Source organism: Eufriesea mexicana, unplaced genomic scaffold, assembly GCF_001483705.2.
Source record: "Eufriesea mexicana isolate 0111107269 unplaced genomic scaffold, ASM148370v2 scaffold1303, whole genome shotgun sequence".
In the NCBI taxonomy this organism is placed as follows: Eukaryota; Metazoa; Arthropoda; class Insecta; order Hymenoptera; family Apidae; genus Eufriesea; species Eufriesea mexicana.
In genome coordinates, this window is record NW_016909433.1 from 185,029 (window position 1) to 206,518 (window position 21,490).

A 21,490-nucleotide genomic window follows, 5' to 3' on the forward strand; every position below is an offset into this window, starting at 1 on the left:
ATGTATGTATGTATGTATGTATGTATGTATGTATGTATGTATGTATGTATGTACGTACGTATGTATGTATGTATGTATGTATGTATATATGTGTGTGTATATATATATATGTATATATATCATAAAAATGTATAGTTACCAGTTTGGTTCGACAGGACGGTTAAAAAGTCATTGGCGGCGGTATTTTCGAGATGGCCAATAGGTTTAGCCATCATGTTGTTTATGAACTCGATATCACAGTACCTATCATTCTCTGATTCTCTTCCCTCCCCAACCCTTATCGGACTGCTTTTCCCTAATACTACTACATCCCCCTGAAACAAAAAAATAACGGTATTATAGATATAGCCTTTATATAGTCCTTTCTCTTTAGTGAACTACAATCCTATGTACTACAATTTGTCAATCCTTCATGTAAAATCTTATAGAAAGAATGTGTGTTACTTTTGCAGTGTAAAACTAAAAATACATATATTTAATTATAAATATTTAATAATTTGCGTAACTTTTCAACAACTTCACTTTAACTTTTGAAGTGAAAGACTATGCATTGAATATAATATATGTCATGTTATATTATTGGAATTATATGCATATAATGTTAATGAATCTTAAACAATGTCAAAAACAGACGTTTGCTGCAAACATAAAGAGCTAAATGACGAAATCACAAGAACTTCTTTCATATAATTTTATATATTAATTATTATAGATGCTAATATTACATAACTTAATATAACATTGTTAGGCGTAAGTCTTGTTTAACTCTCTTAAAAATTCATTATGCATATCAAAGAAATTTTATACGTGAAATATATTACATGAAGAGAATTACACATGAAACAAAAAAGATTAATCATATATATTCATTGTTGAAAGATTAAAAATTATACATGTTAATTTCCATAAAATTGTATTCTCATTAAAAAAATCAAACGCAAAATATTAAATATACATTTATAACCAAACAATGAATACTAATTTTTAATGTAAAAAGAAAAAATTTCATATATTTTTCTATAATATATTTATAGTCTACATATGTATATCATACATGTACACATAATTTTCAGATTTAGTTTAGATTATGTTAACAAAATATATAAAAATAATGTAATTTTATTGCACAAATTAAACATAAATTAAAGATTTTTGTAAACATATACATAAAAAATTATGCATAAAATATACACAATATACATAAAAAAAAAAAAAAAAAAAAAAAAAAAAAAGAAAATTGTGACATCTATGTAAGATATTTACCAACATATAATAAATTATAATACTTTTCAATCTATACATCTTATTAATTGGAAAAATTTAATTTACTTTTTTTCCACAAAAATTAAACAAAAGAAATTAATAATAAATTACAAATGTCAGATATTTTTAGTGATATATGTATATACAGTTTAAATTAAATAAAGTCAATTTCACTTTTTGATAAATTTCCTTTTAAAAAATGATTTAACATATAGTTAATATGTTAACTGGATTTGAAGGTAGTAATAAATGAAAATGTACATTTAAATTATTTTTGGAAGAACGATTATATAGCATAAAAAATTACATTTAAATATTTAAAAATTTTCAAATATCATATATAAAATACATTTCAATAAGGTTAGAAGTTTCAAGAATAATTTGGAAAAAAAAAAAATTGTTGGAAAAGATTTTTAAACTGTCATAATAAAGAAATTTGTTTTACAATATTTTTCAAACAATTTGAAGTTACAAAATTTTTCTGAATTTGTTTATATATTTATATTTTTATATTGGAAAATAATTATATATTATTAATATTATTATTAGTATTATACATAATAGAAAAAACAATATCAAAAATTTCTTGTCTACTGTAATATTTACATTTTTAAATATTTTTTGTATTCTCATACATTTATATAAAATATTTGAACATTTTTATTGAATGTCGCTATTTTTCTATATACAAAAATTTTGTACATTGTACATGTTTATTATATATATCTGGTTTCATGGCATATTTCACAAAAATGATATTAAGGATTCAAATTATCGTATTATAAAAAAATATATTGAAAGTTAAAACTAAAATACATTGCAATTAAATTAGAAAAACATTACAAACTAATAAATTAAACAAAACTATTAGAAATTGTAACTTATACTCACCATGGAATTTTGTACGAAGGCATTTGTTTCTGTAGAAATCTCATGTGAACTAGAATTGTGTGGAAACATTGGGCTCAGTTCTTCTTTGGCAGGCAATGCATAGAAACCAAGATCTAAGAAATATTATTTATGTATTTATTACCACTTATTAATACATAATTTAGTAAAAAATTTGCAATACTTTATCTTTTATTTTACACTAATATTATTTTAATCAATTAATCTTGTAAATTACAATTGACAAAAGTATACATATCATAATCTTTAATTGTTTTTAGTTAAGAATAAAAACAAAAAACAAATTCTTGAATGCATGAGAAATTTAATAATTTAAGGTTCATTACCATGACAAAAGAAAGACTTATTATATTTTAATTCAACTTACAATTAGTAAAACAAAAAATTATCACGAATTTTGTATAGTTTATAAAAAGATAAATTAGAAATGATAGATATTACAAAATACCAACTACAACAAATTTTTACTAACCTTGTAGACTATCACTATCAGTGTGCTCCTAGCTCCATGCCAGTGGAGATCTGTAAATTAAATAATTTATGATCTTATTTGTTATTATAGATTATTTTATAATTATCAGATATTTAATATAAAAATAGTAAGAATATTATATATTACTAACAATACTACTATCATAATATGTGAATTAATATTCACGTAAAATATTTAGTGTTTAATGGAAAATAATTATTTAAATATAAACAAATAAATTAATGAACAAATTTCTGAAATATTTTAGAAACAGATTACATATAGACAAAATAGACTTTTTTTAAATAAAAATATTGATGTATGTTTTATTTTTAATGTAAACAATATATTAATTTTCAATTAAATATATGAATATATGAGAATAAAATATACCAAATATATATAATTTTCTATTATATTAATGGTTATAATTATTTGAAATCATTAATCATTACAATGAATATATAAATTAAAAAAAAATTAATTGAATGAAATTTTATTTATATCTCAAATTATAATCATATTTTTTTTTATATTTCATATATATTTATTATATATCCATGGTTGTAAGGAAAAACACAACATGTCATAATTTAAAAAGATTTTAGTTTTTTCATTAATAGAACACAAAATATATAGTTTATATATATATACCAGAAACAAATTAATAAAAATGAACTTCATGTCTTCAAAACATTATGAATGCTTATAAACGCTAATAAGAAAAGCTGATATTTAGAACAACTTTAAACAACAATATCTCAAAAATGAGAATATGTGACATGTGGTATTTTTCCTTGTAATCACATATATATGCTTTACTTATTAGATTTGAAATTTTGTACATTTAATATTAATATAACAATAGAACTGAACATATCAAAATTCTAATCCTTTTAATATGAATATCACCTTTTGCACATATGGGACTATATTATTTGCAAAATTTACTTTTAGACATCATGGATCATAAACACAACATTACAGAAGTAAATTTTTGAAATATTAAAATACATATCAAACTTGTAGAAATTTAATAAAATTACTATTTTATACATGAACTAAAAAAATTAGCACTTTCACTTTATCATATTAAAATATATAATTAAATATTATTACATATTTACTGTCACATTAACTCCCTATTTTATTTCAAAATTATTATAAACTTATAATGTTAACAATTGAATAATGTAATTTAACAAATTTATAATGAAAATTATGGATAATAATTTTGCTCTAAAATTTATACATCTTTTACATTAGTATGTAATACAAATAATTCTAATTACAAAATTGCAATTAGTACTAATATCATGTAAAAGTAGCAATATAAACAAAACAAAACAAAAGTAAAATAGAAATATATATTTCTATTATTAAAATGAACATTTATGATTAAAAAACATTTATGTTTTCGTTGAAAGGCCAAACTGAAACTAAATTATTAAAAATATATAAAGTATTGAAATATAATAAACATTTTTCACATTAAGTAAAGAATACAGATTGTATTTTTCTGTATTTCTATTTATGGTAACAATATCATAAAAATAACATGACCATAATATTTCAAATAATTTATTTCATAATTTTAAATATAAATTTTAAATTTTAATTAACAAATGAATTTGATATAAATTTATTTCGGAATTAATTGTATTTTTATAAATGATAAAAATAATTATGCTTTTAACTTCTAATTCTTGAAATATTACATAGTATTTTTAACTTTTTTCTTCTTTTTAATAAAAACACTAAACAATTCTAAAATGATCCATGTTAGTAAATTTTCCATCACTTAAGATTCTTTTTCAACTTAATGCATATAATACAAGTAATATGTACATAGGCAGACTTGACCAATAAACTTCTACAATGATACGTATATCACTTAATACTTTACTTTAACCATTGACATCTACGAATTTTTTAAACCATAAGTATACTATACTATACTTTTTCATTCCACAAATATACTACGCTATACCTTTTTATACCACAAATGTACTACATTATACTTTTTCATACCACAACTATACTACACTGTACATTTTTATACCTCAAAATGTATATTGTTTCTGTAACACTTCTCTGTATATTTAATGAACAAATAATAATTTCATAATTTTTATATCACTTCTAATTAATTCTTTCAACCTTTCAATGAACAACTGTTTATCACTATTTCTTTTTCCTAATAGTTCTAAGTGGCAATCTATTGTTTTTATTATTATTGTGTTAATATTATAAAATTATTTTTACACTTGCTAACTTATATATATTTTTGTATTATAAGATGAAGATATATCAAATACAATTAAAAATTAGAAAAACATAATGCAATATCTAAAAATTATGAATTTATGTCAACAAAAAATTAAATCATTTTTTACTAGTAAATTAAAAAAAAATTTATACTTTAAAGAGTTAAACTAAATGAAATAAATGCTTATTTATTACTACACGGGTAAAATTAGATTTACATAATGTTTGTAAGTAGATAGTAAACTTAAAAAGAGGTAAACTTATTATGTACTTATTGTGTGATTATTTCAATTAAAAACAATATTTATATATTATTAGTAATTCTAACAATGATTCATTTTATAATGCTTAGAATAACATCATATTACCAACAATATATATTTTACCTCTTTATGTATATAACTGCAATACGGCATTTAGTATTAAGTAAGGAATACCTAATGCCTTCTTCTCCTTTTTTAAATAATTTTATAAATATTTCTTTGTTATTGATTTTATAAATCATATCGTTTTTCATATATCTGTTTTATTCCAAATTAATATTAAATTATGTAATATTAGATATTATTAAAATCAATTTTGTAATACTTAATTTTATGAAGTAAAATGTCATTATAAAACTTAAGAATTTTAAATATAATACATAACATATTTATATTTTATATTTCATATTATTTATATTTTATTCCTATTATTTATATTTCTCAAAAATATAAAAACAATGTCCCATTTTTCAAGTAAGTTATATTAGATATGTAGATTTATGTACATTTACTCAATAATATTCATATTACAATAAACAAAAAATCAATTTATGTAAAAACAACTCAAATAATTATTGATTATTTGAATTTGATATAAAATCAGCTTAAATATAAATATAATGAAATAAAATAGAATGAAATTTGATGGATGCTGAAAGAACATTTTTCTAGTTAAATCCTTTATTACTACTAAAAATTGTTTTCTTTTCAACAATTCACCTTGCAATTTTCTATGTACAAAATATAACCTCCTCACAATGTAATATAAGAGATAGTTGAGTAAACTGCTAATTACAGAACTATGTGGTTTATTTCTTTTAGCTATACTACATGTAATGTAATTATTAATATTTATTATAAGTGATGCAACTCTATTATTTACTGTAAATGTAAATGACTTAGATATTTCTTATTATTTTATTATACTATGCAATGACCATTAATTATTAACACTTTCAATGTTTATTCTGAACATACGGCTAAGAGACTAGATATTAAAATTCATTCCACAATGTGTATATCGTATATGATATTCACATTCAACGATATTGTGTAAAATGTGCTATAGTTATATTTTTATAATCAAGAGTATTAATTTAAATTATTGACTTTATAAAATGAAAATTATAATAAGACAAATTATGGATTAGTTTTTATGTTGAATGTAAGAAAAATTGGGAACAAAAAGCAATATCAATAAGTTTAAAATTTTCTTTGATTTCTACAAATATATTATGAAATACAGAATAGTAATGTAGATTTATTGAATATAAGTAGAATGTTTAAGGAATTTGGAACTTATACGTTAAAGAGACAAAAGATAGGCTCAATAAAATCCTACCTTTGCAAAATATAATTACATATTTTTATATATTTTTCGTTATAAAAAATTTCAAACCATTTTTTATACTGTTTTTAAATTAATTAAGTGCTTTTTAAAGTAAATATACTTTCATAGGATTTTCAATTACATTTTTATCATATTTATACTATATTCTATATTTGTATATTTTATTTCATAACATTTAATTAATAAAATACATGTATACTAATCAAAACGTAATAGAGAATTTTCAGATTATTGTAAATATATCTATTTAAGGAATAGAGAAATATCACAATAAAAAATTTTAGTAGAAAAAGTTAAGAAATTTTGTCAATATGATTCAATACTATTATATTAAATACTTTAATTGTTTTATTTACTTAATTAAAAAAATTGAAAATATCTAAAAATGCATATCGCACATTCAATATAATAGTTAATCATAAATTTATAATTATATCATGCCGGTCACATAGTTAAAATTTACTTACATATTTTTAGAAATAAGTAGTGGTACAAAATATAATATAATGGATATTTGTTTAAATAAATTAATGGTATATATTAGTAAGGTAATAATTAAGAATATTTATATAAGTAAGATAGTGATATGATAAATTGAAATAATTGATACATGATAAATTGAAATATTTGCAAAAATATGTGTAATATGTTTGTAATTTCAACATTTCTTTTTCTATAACAATAAGTCCAAATACTTTTCAAATAACACAAATTGAATGATTAAATAAAATACGAGTGATCATATTAGCATACTATCACGAATTTATACTACTGAAATGTCGTAAATACACGTTGAACATCGAAACAAAAATCATCGTTTCGATCGATATTGCTCGTTTTGCCAGTAGGCATGTAATGTGTTTAGTGAAATTTTTCTCTAAATAGAAAATTATATAAAAATAAATTCAAATAAGCTGTACAACACTACTGAAATGCACAACTTACCAAATCTGTGCGCAATATAAGGTTAGATAACAAGTAGAAGGTGAACAAAATGAAGGCGGAATTTGTACATTTCACAAATAATTGCTACACGCATATGTTATACACGTATACGTGCATATACTCCGAAAATAAAAATGATATACAAATATAGTATCAAAATAAGTTTTTTTAACCTGCCTGAAATTCGCATACATCTACGAAAAACGGTAGTACATTTATAGTATACCTAGCAATATAGGCGCCATGTATTGTTCACAAGAATGTATAGATTCACGTAACATGTACGCGTATATACATATAGATAAATATATGTACGTGTGTACACACATAGCACAAACGCGTGTGTACATGACTTCGTATGTGTGTGCCTATGCGTGTTATATATTTGTATTCGCATTTACACGATACGTATATATGCATTTTGCGCGCATATATGTGCGTATGCGCGCGCGCGTGTGCAGTATACACAATTACATGTCTTCCATGCATATGCATATAACTATATATAGGGATGCATATGTATATACAGATGAATGTATATTATTATCTGAATATATATACATATATAAATATATAGAAATACGCCTATTGTATATTTACCATTCTACGTACCACTTATACGTAATACCGTAAATATATTCACATGCATGTAATTTGTGTATGTGTATTCATAAAAGAACGTAAAATGTAAAATGTGAAGGATCAAGAACAAGAGAGAAACTAGCTTCTTTTTCTAAAATATTCAAAGGATTCGATTATTGAAATATAATATATATTGTTGAAGATGAAATAAAATTCAAGGACTTACTTTTTAGATTCGGTGCCCGAAGAAGATTTCAGTCTAGTCGAAGATATTTCGTTGGCGCACGAAACGGGCAGAGCGAGTACCGCTCCGCTGGTGGGCTATTCCCGCGAGCGGCGCTACTCCCCCGGATTTGGAGAGCTCAGTGTTGCTGATGCGCGCACCGAGACCCGATTCATAGTTGTACGTATGAAAAGACCCTTTCACATTTCAGAATGAACAGTAAACAGATTACTCTTGATATATGTAAATAATATACAATATTAGTTAGTTCAAACACACATAAAATAAGTGATTCAACTATAATTTATATTCAAAATAATAATCAAATAAGTTACCAAATATACAACTATAATTTTAAAAATTAGTTTTCCTTATATATTGAAATATTATATTTTTAATATGAATAGTAACGTATAAATAGTAAGTATAATATAAGTAATGAATAGAATTAAATTAACTACACAAGTATAAAATTTGAGACAATCATACTTTATTTACGTAAAAAATGAAACTTTTATCAATTATAAGAAAGTTTTTTAAAATTAATATTCCTAACATTATTCTAAAATAAAAAAGAACTTTTATCATACAATTCAAATGATTCTTTCTGTTCAGGAAAGAAATCAATAAGAAATATTAGAAAAATAGAACACATCGAAAAACGAAGGACTATATAAGTGTACAAAAATTTAATATATCGATAATAAGTACAAATATTTTGATCGGACAAATATGGACCACATTAAATTAGGGTCAGTAAAAAAGTATATATATATATATGTACAAAAGTCACAAAAATATATTCTAAAAATGATTGCATTTTCTAACATTTTATTTTTTCAGAATATTTTATTAAAAATTTATATAATGACAATATTTTCATAAAATTCTTAATCTCGTACTACACTGTATAGTTTGCAATTACTTGTTAAAATTAGAAAATTACTTTATTCAAATAATATTTTATTAAATCAACATTTTGATAGACGTTTAAAATTTAAAACGTTACTCATCCGTAAAGAATTTTCTTACAAATTATACTCTATACATGGTTGAGATTAAATAATTTATTCAGGTTAAAATAATTCCAGTAAAAAATAATGAAATAGCATTTTAACTTATGCAAATTAAAAAAATGTTATACCTTATTAAAGTAAATAATAAGAATGAAAAACATTGAATTATTTATGTATTCGATATTTATAAAATATCTAACGAAAAAAGAATACTCAAGCATAGCTAGTCTCTAAAAAATTAGATAATATTCTTTTACTACTTTTTGTTTCTGTAAAATATTTTTATAATTCAATAATAGATTTTCAAACATTATTTCACAGAGAAGTACAAAATGATACAAGGAAACGGTATATCTCAAGGTTATGAAATTTTAATTATCTAACTAAGAACGAAATTAATTATTATATTTATTACAAAAACATACTCTTTTATACAAAAAGACTGCCGATATTTATTTTTTAAACGTATACATTGTACTAAACAGTATGGTGCATTATCATAAAATAATTTATACTTATTCTTATTTTAAATATGATCTTTTTATAAACTATTGTCATAAAAATTTTTAGTTTAATAGTCACAATTTCTAAAATAATAATCTATTATAAAAAATAAAAGGTTGTAAACAAACATTATGCAAAAATATTTTGTCTTCAATAAATAATCTTTAGTAAAAACTAAGCTTAAAAATTTAAAACATTTTTATTGCTCTCCGTAATGCGATAAATCGTCTTACAAAAATGTATTTTATTTATAGAAGTAAATATTCAAATACACCAAATTTTTTTCAAGGTCATACATTTAAGAATATCGAGATTATCAAAATTTGTTTAAATAAAATGATAGTTTTATTATCATATTATTTATTATTCGTAATATGTACTTGAAAAACGAATCCTACCCTATAGAATGTATTGACTGACAAATGACCTTCAACATCAGAATTGAAGTTTATATATGTATGTAGATTTGTATAGGTTATAGTAAGTAAGGTTTTGTACACTAAAAAGGATATGTAAAATTTATGAAATTATGCAAATAGGATATATAACAAGTATTCATTTAATTTATCACATAATTAATATGACTCATGCTTCTAATATTATAGAATATCATCAAATTCTAACAAAATATAATCTCTTTGTATAACAAAATAATTATATGTACATAAGTATATTAAGTTTATACTAATTTGTACTATGTACATGTGCAATGTAAATCATTTAAGACTAAAATCGATAATAATATTATATTATTAATAATACAAGAAATTGTGTAAAAAGAGAAATTATGTTAAATATTGTAACAAATACAATCTTTTTCATAAAATTATATTTTCAAAAATTTCAAGATCAAATTTCAAATGGTATAATGTTTGTAATATTGTAATCGATTAAATGACAACTTTATCAATATAATGTACTGACTTTTGAATTCCTTTTATGGAGTAAATTCTATAAAAAGAATCTAATATACAATATATTTATCAACAGAATTTTCATAAGAATATTGTAATGCCAAAATTTTTTATTTGTTTACAAATTATCTATCGCTTCATTTATTCATCTACTTCTTATCACATTATCAGCTCGTTTGATTTCTTGTTATAAGTAAAAAGACGAGTTTATGTTAGAGCATTATTAATATACTGAAGACGTACACCTACATAATACTGAAGAATATAAAATATCATTTCAAATGATTTTAAATAATGTGCAACAACCTTTCAGGATTAGATTCAAAAAATGTTTAGATATAAAACAGTTTAACATTTTAAATATATTTGTAATAATCACATTAAATTATTTTACTAAGAATCATTTGAAAATCAGTATATTGTACATACGTAGATAAATTTGTTTTTTATTAGCTATGATATTATAGGAATGAAAATATATTACTTCATTTAAACAAAATTAAATGATTCCAAAAGCTATAACCTTAAAAAAAGAACTTCATTAAAGTATTTTACCCTTCAAAATGAATACTCTTTTTCACACATATTTTCTTATGTTGTTAAAGGCAGCAAAGATATTTTAGGTTTGAATCTTAGGTAATTAATCATCTACATGTATCATAATATTATTACATTAATATAAATATATCACTAACTTTAATAAAATTTTTATAACTTTTAAACCTGAAATTAATTGTAAAAACAAAATTTTGTATATTGGGAAGTTTGTTTCTTAAACAATAAAATAACTTTATTTTTAGATATTTTATCATATCAGAAGTAACAAATGTTTAGTTATTCACATTAGATAAAACATCCTGTATGTAATCCAATTATTATCTAAAAATTATATGAATGTTGAAACCAACGTAGGTCTTTACACTTTGATCATACATATATAAGACATTATTCAAAATTATGAAATAATAACACAAAATGATAAAAAATTTGCTACATGTCGTAAGATTTAGAAATTATCGACCCGTTAAAGGTGATACTACCTACGTATATATATGCACATGTACAATCTTTACCTACAGAGTGTACTAATATCTATGCGTGTACAACGCGTGCTATTCTCTTGGGCGCACGTCTGCCCTTTTACTGTGACAACTGCTACTATTATAATTTGCTATTAGATTTGTATTTATATACTCCTATTCTCTACCTCCTCTTTCATCTTCATAAAAACAAAATGTATATTTTCTCTCTCTCTCTCTCTCTCTCTCTCTCTCTCTCTCTCTCTCTCTCTCTCTCACACACACACACACTCACCCCCCGCATAAAAGCACACAATAAAATTTTAACTACATTTATTTCTAATTTATCAAATATTCGATTATTATATTTTCTCCATTTTAATATGTATCATATTTTAAACTATTTTGAAAATAATATAATTATAAAGTTCGAAGATATTAAATACCAGCGACTATTACCTTTTTAGTTTTAAATATTGAAATAAAAGAAATATGCTATTTATATAATTTATATACTTCTGCTTGAATGATTGCTATTTTTAAGTGTAAATTTTCATTGCAGTTCGCGATACATAACAAACCTAAACTTATTTTACAAAATTTATTGGAATGTTAAAAAATATAAGAAAACACTTTTTAAATAAATAGTAAAATCTAAGTAATATTTTAAGTATAATTATATACACATGATTTTTTTAAAATTATATATATAACATTTTTCATTAATTATGATTATAATTATAATATATAATGCGTTATATATATTATGAATAATCATAATTACATATTATTTTTTTATTTATATTCGAGTGAAATATGCAAATTTAAAATGTTTGTTATATATTTATTAATACATTGAGTAAAAATGTTAACAATTTTAAATATTTGCATTCAGTTTTGTGAGTATATAAATCTACATATAAATTGCATTACATATTTTATTATTTAAATATTTATCATAATACACTACATAATGGTTAAATTGCACACACGTGAGCAAGTTTGTACCATACAAGTGCTTACTTCCGGTAATATGGCTGTCATTTGAAATCAGAGAACGCAATGTTAGAAAGTGAAGGAAATGTTCTTTTCGATTCGCATTTTTATCATTTTATAATAAAAAGAAGTGTTTTTAATCACACAAAACAAATTGCATTTTCTTAATTAAAATTTAATTCAGTTTTTTTTTTTTTTTTTAACACTAAATAGTTTTTATCATATTTTAAAAAAAAGCTAATTTAATCTAATATTAAAATTTGTGTTATAATAATGTAAGTAATATTTTTTAAATATCGTTTACGCGATAATATGTGTTAAAATATAATAATCAAGTAAACTGATGTACTTAACCTATTAACGTCTACAATACAGATATCTAGTATAACCAATAACTAAAGTACAAAGTTACTAACAGAAAGCAAAGAAATGTTCCAAATTTTTTATTTAATTTAATTGATGTTTTGTGAAATATATGTACATCATCTATAAATACTGTATTTTTTATGTACCACTGAAGTAATGTTATTCTATGATTTATGTTAATTTTATATTTTCAGTATTAATATATTAATATTGTTTATACAAAAACAATCAAAAAGTCTAATCTTTATTTTTATAGTAAATATTTTACAACAAATATTAATATTACTTAATATGTGCATAAAATCTAATAAAGTCGTATCATGAGTGCTACACAATATTGATTTCTTAATAAAAGAAATATTTTTACTTATTTTATATGGAAATATAAGTAAGATACTCAAAATATTATTTTCACATCTTTAAATTGTAATAAAAATTATTGCACAATATATATTTATAAATAATTGGATAATTCAAACTGAAATTTATAACTAAATGTCATAAAGCATATGTATTTCTAATGGAAAGTATTTATCTTTTATGCATAATACTATATTAGTATGCAATGGTATTAATATTGAACAAAGACTATTATTTCTTTTAAATGCAATTATAGAATATCTTTATTCAGGACAAAGAAAAATGTTATATGTAAATATTAAGGTCGTATACAATTGAAAAAATATTGAAGTAATAGTAATAAATTAGATTTAAAAACAATAATTAATAAAGATACAATCAAATGTAACTTTTTGAGATTGTTGTTTACAATTACATTACAATTATTACTTACAATTTTACAAAAATAGCTTAAAATCTTATTTTAATTTTAATTTTATTCCAAATTTTTCGTTCATTTTTCCCACAATTAACTCTCAAAATTAAACAGTACTAGTAATCGTAATTAATTTTTATCTCTATTGATCCTTAATAAATTAATAACAGTAAGTAAAAAAATTATACGATACTTTATTGAAATCATACTCCAATTAATAATACTTACAATTGAATTAGAAAAAATAGATTAGTATACTATTAGAATACTAACTAGTCTAGTAATATTGAGATTAGACTAGTAATGATTAATACCAACCATAAAAGGACAATAAAGAAAAATATTGAATTCAGTAAAATTGAATTAAATCAAATTTTACATTTACTATTTGAGATACATTTTATTTAATTATTACAATTTAACTTTTAGTAAGTACTTGATCTACATTAGATAGTATAAATGAATTTTTATGTTTTAATATATTCTAATGATACTTATCTATTGTTAAATGAAGGAAAAATAATTTTACACCTTATAAAATGATTTCATTTTAACAGTAATTGTTATTTTTGTTTTATACGTTTTTCCAATTAATATAAAAATAGAATAAAATAAATTTATAAACATACAAAAAGGATAAAAAAAAATGATTACAAAAAATAAAGTTTGACTCTAATATATAATAAAAATACTTATTTGTTACACATAAGTACAGCATACATATTAAATGATATTTAATTTAAATATTGTTGTCTTTAAACAAATATTATTAATGTTTACAAATATTCAAAAATATATTAGTTTATGAATGTATTAATTTATGTTTAGCTTCCAAAAATTTCATTTTTTATGTTTAGTAAGTGAACTAAGTGCGCAGAAAATAAATTAATTTATGGATATAAGTCTGGAATAAATTTGGCATTTAAAAATAATAGAATTAGTTTATACAAATGTATGCCCTATTTTTCCTTGTTCTTAAGGTATTAAGAATTTTGCTTTATTTTTGTTAGATTGTAGCTGTTTACTTTAAAAAAATGCTTATAATTATATTTTTATACGAACTTATAAAAATCTAGATGTGGCCATCTTTATTTTGTGAGCTTCACTATTTTGTTACAGTTAATCATGCTATTATATAATGTTTTCAAATTCATCATAAAGATTATACATATGAAATGTGGTATATTATGTTCAGATATACAGATAAATCATATTAATTAGTTGGAGGATGTTAACATATGTATATGAATGACATATTTATATACATATTTATACACATTTATGTATGCATTTTGTTTTCCATTTTTACTAATTCCCTGTTTCTCTAGTTTCAGTGCTCATTTCTTTTTTAATATACAATGAAAAATTTTTCATAATTTGAAAATTAGATTAGTCCTTTACCTTTATAAACTTTTGTATTTGTGAACTGTTTGTTATTATATATTAAGTTATAATATGTATACATGAGTACACAAGTAGATACAATATATATAAACAATATAGACATATATACTGAAAACAGACTTTGAATCTTATATACATTAGGTCATTTTTTTATGCATAATAGTAAGAACACTAATTCTAATACATTTGATAATATATTAACTCACAATTAAGACACTGAAACATTTTAGGCATGATTTTATCGATGTTAATACAAAAGCAAGTTATTACTCCCATATACTCAAAATTACTATGGTGAAGTTTAATCTTATAATAAATATGTGTCAATGCATGATATTAAGATATTAAATATATATATTATAATTCTAACAAAGGTATATAAGGGAAATTACTTTGAAACTTATCCAAATATATCATACATTTTTAAAATCTTAAATTTGATTTTAGTTTGCTTTTTTACTTTATATATATAATAAAATATATTTCATAGAATAATTGTTCTATTTTACATAAGAAATACTTACATTAACATCAATATACTAAGTTTCATATAATAATAATTGTGAAAGTATTAAAAAACATTTTTGTTTTAAGTAATTAATTCTTGTACGATATAATATGTCTTTTAAATTATTATTATTATTATTAATTAAAAAATATATTCAATACTAGGTATTACCTGAAGGTAATATGTTACAGATATGTTTTTCTTATCTTATCTGTAAGTACAAACTACCGGTCAATACATTTTATATATTGAATATGTTGTTTAACTAGATTTTAAAGTCATATATATCACAAAAAAAAAAGTTCAGTATTATCATTAAATGTATTTATCAACTAAGTTACTGACTTATTGCAAAATATTATTATTTAATATTTCTGATATAAAAGATGTGTGAAAAGAACAAACGATCAGTTTTAAACTTCATATTCTAATATCAAACTTAATATATTCAAAAATGTAATTTGTATTAAAAAATTTACAATACGATCTTTTTACTTAAATTGTTTTTCGGAAAATCGAATTTAAAGACATGTTAGATCTTCATATGAATTAATATGATTTGACTATTATATTATTCTATCATGATTATTTTTATAAAAACATTGACATTAATATAGAATTTACATATACTAGTTGTTTTGTTAATATTTATAAACACTAACACAAACTACCATCAATAGAATGATATATTAACTGTCTTATTAAATACTGTATTCTTAAAAATTTTATTCTATAATTTTATTTACTAATATAACAAAAATTGTGATTATATTACACAATATCCATTAATCTGTATCTGACAAATTTTTAAATTTAAGTTTTTTAAAAGTAAATGATCAAAACAATAAATTTTATTTTACATTTTCTATATGCTTTTCCGCATAGGACTTCGTTGACTGTATAATTATTTTATTGACACCTTGTATGTTATTGGATTATTTATAACCAATATTAAACAAAACAAAACAAAAGAAATGAAAATTTTCATGTTTATATATAATAGTAATAATAAATATATATCAATATCTTAGTAACAAAGATATATAATACAGTCATATTTTGTCAATATTATAAATACAAACACAAGTTATATATTATTCAATAACAATTACATAATTATTTACAAAGTTTTTAAATATCAGAATATAACAGGCAACAGATAAATATTTAATAATGTTATTTTTCTAAAAGATTTAAAACATATTTAAACTAATAGATCAATATAAATACCTATATACTTCTGTGATATAGATAAAGAAACTTTAATATTATGTTCACAATAACATTTTAATAAACATTGTTTACTTGCTATTTATATTTTGATGACTTCATATATGTATGTATTTAGAAATATTCTTCTTTAATAATGAAAATTTAAAAGTTTTATTAGTTTAATCTTTCAATACTAAAATTTATTTGTCAATTGTTTCATAATATTTATACTTGCAAAGGAAGTATGAAAAACTATAATTTAGTAGAAAATAAAAGGAAAAATATGACATTAGAATTCAGTTATGTCGATTTTATTAAAAATATAACAACCTTTATTTTGAAATAAAAAATTTTAATGGTGTCCAAACGTATTATAAGGTTATATTGATATATATTACAATAAAAATAAAATGTAACTTACCAGAGTATGTATCAATCATAGAAAGTTCTTAAAATTAGATGGATCACAACACTTTTTTCACACGCTTTCAAAAACACATTTCGTTGTGAGCACAATAGTATTTACCGAAAATACATCTCCATCGCTAGGCACGGAGTCTTTAAAACTGTGCTGTTTTGTGAGCCACGTCATACAAAACAGATTGAAACTTCCAGCCGGATATTCTCTTTCAGATAAAGACGACATCTTGTATAGAAGAAGTAAAAATTATATATATGGCGGATAATTTAAATAAAATTCGTATTGGGTACGCAACATGTAATCTGAATTAAGTTAAAATATGTATTTAATAGATTATTATAGAAATAATAAATTTAAATATTGAAAAGTAATAATCAAATAATAATTATTTAACAAATTATTTTACAATGTTTTATTCTTTAAGATGTAATTACAAAGAAATTGCTTTATTGAATAAAATAATTATTCAAACGATATATTATTTTATTTGATTAGCAATTATTCTCTAATATTTGGACATTATTTTATTTACAACATTAATTAATAAACACATAAATTCTTATTTTACTTTATATTTAAATAAATGTTCTTTTATGTCATTTTACAAATAACTTCTTTTATTATTCTAATTTTATGGATAACTCGGATTTGTTCATATATTTGATATTATAGGTTTATGTATTATAAGTTGACAAATTAGGTATATTACATATTTGATAATGAAACATATTATTTGATTTCCTGATTATTATTATCAGTACTTAATATAAAATCTTCGCTATGTACATCAGACATCATTTTATATTGGTCACTAGTAAAGTCAAGTTATCTTATTCCTGTGTAAATATGATAAAGTTAGCTAAAAAAAAGTTATTTAAACGAATTTTTTTATTCTAGAACTATTTGAGTTATATAGAACACTTATGTTCTAAAATAAAAAGGTTGAATTAATCGAAGCTGATCACTATGAATAAAAGAAAATGATCAGACTATAGAATTGAATTTTGTCTAATCATACAGATGATATTTATGATATGAACCCTTTTATGTCAAGTATTTATGAAAAATATAATAGAATAAATAAATACAATAAATTATTCAATATGACTTAGGAGTGTAGAAGTATCTTCATTACACAAATTCATTTAGTAGAGTTTTGTAAGAAATTAGTTTAGAATTAGTATGCAATTTTGCATATAATTTAAAAAACAATTATTTACTATAATAAGTGTTGTTATTTACTAAATTTGTGATATAATGTTTAAAAGTAACTGTACATTATTAACTTTTTAGTTGTAGATTCTATTCCTTTAGTAGATTTATATAGATTTTAGAAAAAATTTATAGTATTATTGGTTCACAGTAAAATTTATAATATAATTTATTAAGATTTCAATGCTAATAAATAATAGGCTAAATTTTATAAAAATTAGAATATTTTCAATTTTGTTATGAAAATAAAGAAAATAAAAAATTATTTAAATACGTGTATACACTGTAAATAAATATATTACTTAAGGATATATGTACATTTAATTGGAATAAGAAATGAATTTTCTAAAAATATTTTGAAATAAAGATGAGATTTAAAATATTAATTGGAATATATTTTTATTAAAATTTGTTATAATAAATTGTAAGTACTTCAAATTCAGTTAGTTAACATCAGTAATTTTTAATAAAATTAGAAACAATAAAATTTGGACATACAAGGAATATATTTATAAGTAAAGGAAATATTTAAAAAATGAGTTCAATAAAAGAGTTCGTAAAATTATTAAACTCACTTATTTGTTACTGCTAAAGAATTACAAGTTTTTTTAAGTATATAAATAGAGAATCATTGTTGAGTATTTCATCATTTTAGTACATTTTGTAGCAAATTTCATAACAAGAAACTACAAAAAATTATGTACTTAAAATTTGACCATTCATAAGATTGCAAATCACACAAAATTTTACTGAGTTTATCTTCTCCTGAATTTAATATATAATTAAAATTAATATATATTTTGCATTATTAAATAATATTTTTTATTCCATTTTCTTGTTGGTCATTTGTATAAGGTTATTTTATACTATACATTGATATATTGAATTAATAATATGGTCATATTACAATTAAAATTCAAATCATGAAATTATATAGAGAAAAAAATGTAATAATACAAATATATAAATAAAATAGTATATAACATTCATTTAATTAATTCTATGTCATGTAAATGTACTGTCATGACTAAATGAAAGGCTGAACTGATCAAGTACTGATTATAATTAAATTTGTTGTAAATTCTATTATTTTGTTACACTGTTGTTATAAAATAATTTCCAAATTTTTTTATTAATATCCTTAGTAAGATATTAATAAATTATGTCGTACATAAATAGATAGGGACGTAACCTATGACAATATAATTAATTAAATTTAGAACAGGAAAGTTGTAAATAAGTAAAAATATTTGGATTTTACGCTATAATTTTATGGAATGTCATCTACTTTCCATATGCATCTATATATGTGCGTATGCTATATATGTATGTATACATTACAATATATATTATGAAACGTGTGGGTTTCTTCTTCAATCACGCTTATATATATACATGCACAATTTGTAAGCAACGTGAGCATGTGTTATTAAAAGTGAAATTCCTGTTATTCATATTTGTTTAATTATTAAATTAAAAATTTCACCTTAATGATATTTTTGTGTTTTTCAAAGCTCAGTGTGTTTTGTGACGTATCTTGCTTTATAATGTTTTAATAATTATTATTAGATTATAGTTTATATGCAATTATTAATAATTACAATGTCAAGGACGTTTATATATTTATATACATATAACAAATAAATTTTGTATACGTTAAAAGTTGATTTTAAGTAAATAAATTTTATAAATTTCTAAATGTAAAATAATGTTTGGTGAATATCGACGGAAAGAAACTTGTTAATATCGATTCCATCACTTCTCCCACTTAGATCTTTTCTCTCTACTTTTCCCTTTTTTTTTTTTTAATCAAGTGAAGCATTAATATTTTTTATAATATATTTAGATAAAATAAATATATTGGACATGAGTGAATAAAAAAGTAAAATTTTTATTGATCTATACTTGAAATAGATAAACAATTGTAAATTAATTATTTATAATTTATAATTTTTTCTTTTTTTTAAATAAAAATTAATATAATGGAGCCGTGAGATCTCTTAGATTAGGATCAGACCGAAAACAAATTCAATTAATAATTAACTTGATTAACTTCTAAAGTTGTACTTAGAGGAATATAATATAACACTGTTAAAAACAAGCAAATTTTTGTAGTTATTTAAATTTGATATTAATAAAAAGGAAAAAAATTATAAAATATAGTATAGTTATTTATTCAAAAAATATTTATTTATATGTATTATTTTTATATGTATTTGTTATATAAAAATATAATAAAAAGCGGAATGAAATAGAAGAATGTGATTATGATTATAACTCATTTGACTGCAAATTATTGATTTAATTTTGTTTTCATGGTGATAAAATTTTCATACTGATAAAATAATTACTTAAAAAATTATGCAAAGGATTATTTGCAAAAATTGTAACAGGGAGGTATCTAATATAAACAAAAAATAAATTAATAAGAAAATTAATAAATAAAAGTCATTCTTTTATAATATTGATATCCTAAATAATGAGAAGGAAATAATTGTTTATCGTATATAACTATTCACTCTACTAATAATGAAAGTTATAATAAATGGTTGTACTTCTGAGTGATAGTCACGAGATTTGGAAGGATGAGAGGGGAAAGAAAGTGAACTCTATAAAATTTTAGTTTAAAATATGATATGTAGTTTTATTAATACAACATATTAATAACTATAATATTACAAATTGTGTTACAATTACAAATTACAATGTTTTACATTTATTTCTTTTATTTTTGATTTTCTATAATTCATAGTCTATAGTGTAATCTATAATCTATAGTTCATAATATACCATATGGTTGAACTCGACTTAATGCAGGGTTTCATATTATATAAATGAATACATAGCATTCAATTAAAAAATGTGAT

The 21,490-nt window shown here is 21.0% G+C and overlaps 1 protein-coding gene across 1 annotated transcript in view; it reads right to left on the reverse strand.

Annotated features, from left to right (window-relative positions):
- The window catches only part of gw (trinucleotide repeat containing adaptor protein gawky), a 49,804-nt gene extending 32,239 nt beyond the window's left edge, over window positions 1–17,565 (reverse strand). Inside the window, exons 1-5 of the mRNA XM_017900546.1 lie at window positions 17,412–17,565; window positions 8,280–8,473; window positions 2,645–2,694; window positions 2,155–2,267; window positions 140–314 (exon numbers count right to left, since the gene is read on the reverse strand). Of these exons, the coding sequence (XP_017756035.1) occupies window positions 140–314; window positions 2,155–2,223 (244 nt within the window). The 5' untranslated portion in view covers window positions 2,224–2,267; window positions 2,645–2,694; window positions 8,280–8,473; window positions 17,412–17,565. The remainder of the gene's footprint in view (window positions 1–139; window positions 315–2,154; window positions 2,268–2,644; window positions 2,695–8,279; window positions 8,474–17,411) is intronic.
- Between the last annotated feature and the right edge of the window lie 3,925 nt (window positions 17,566–21,490).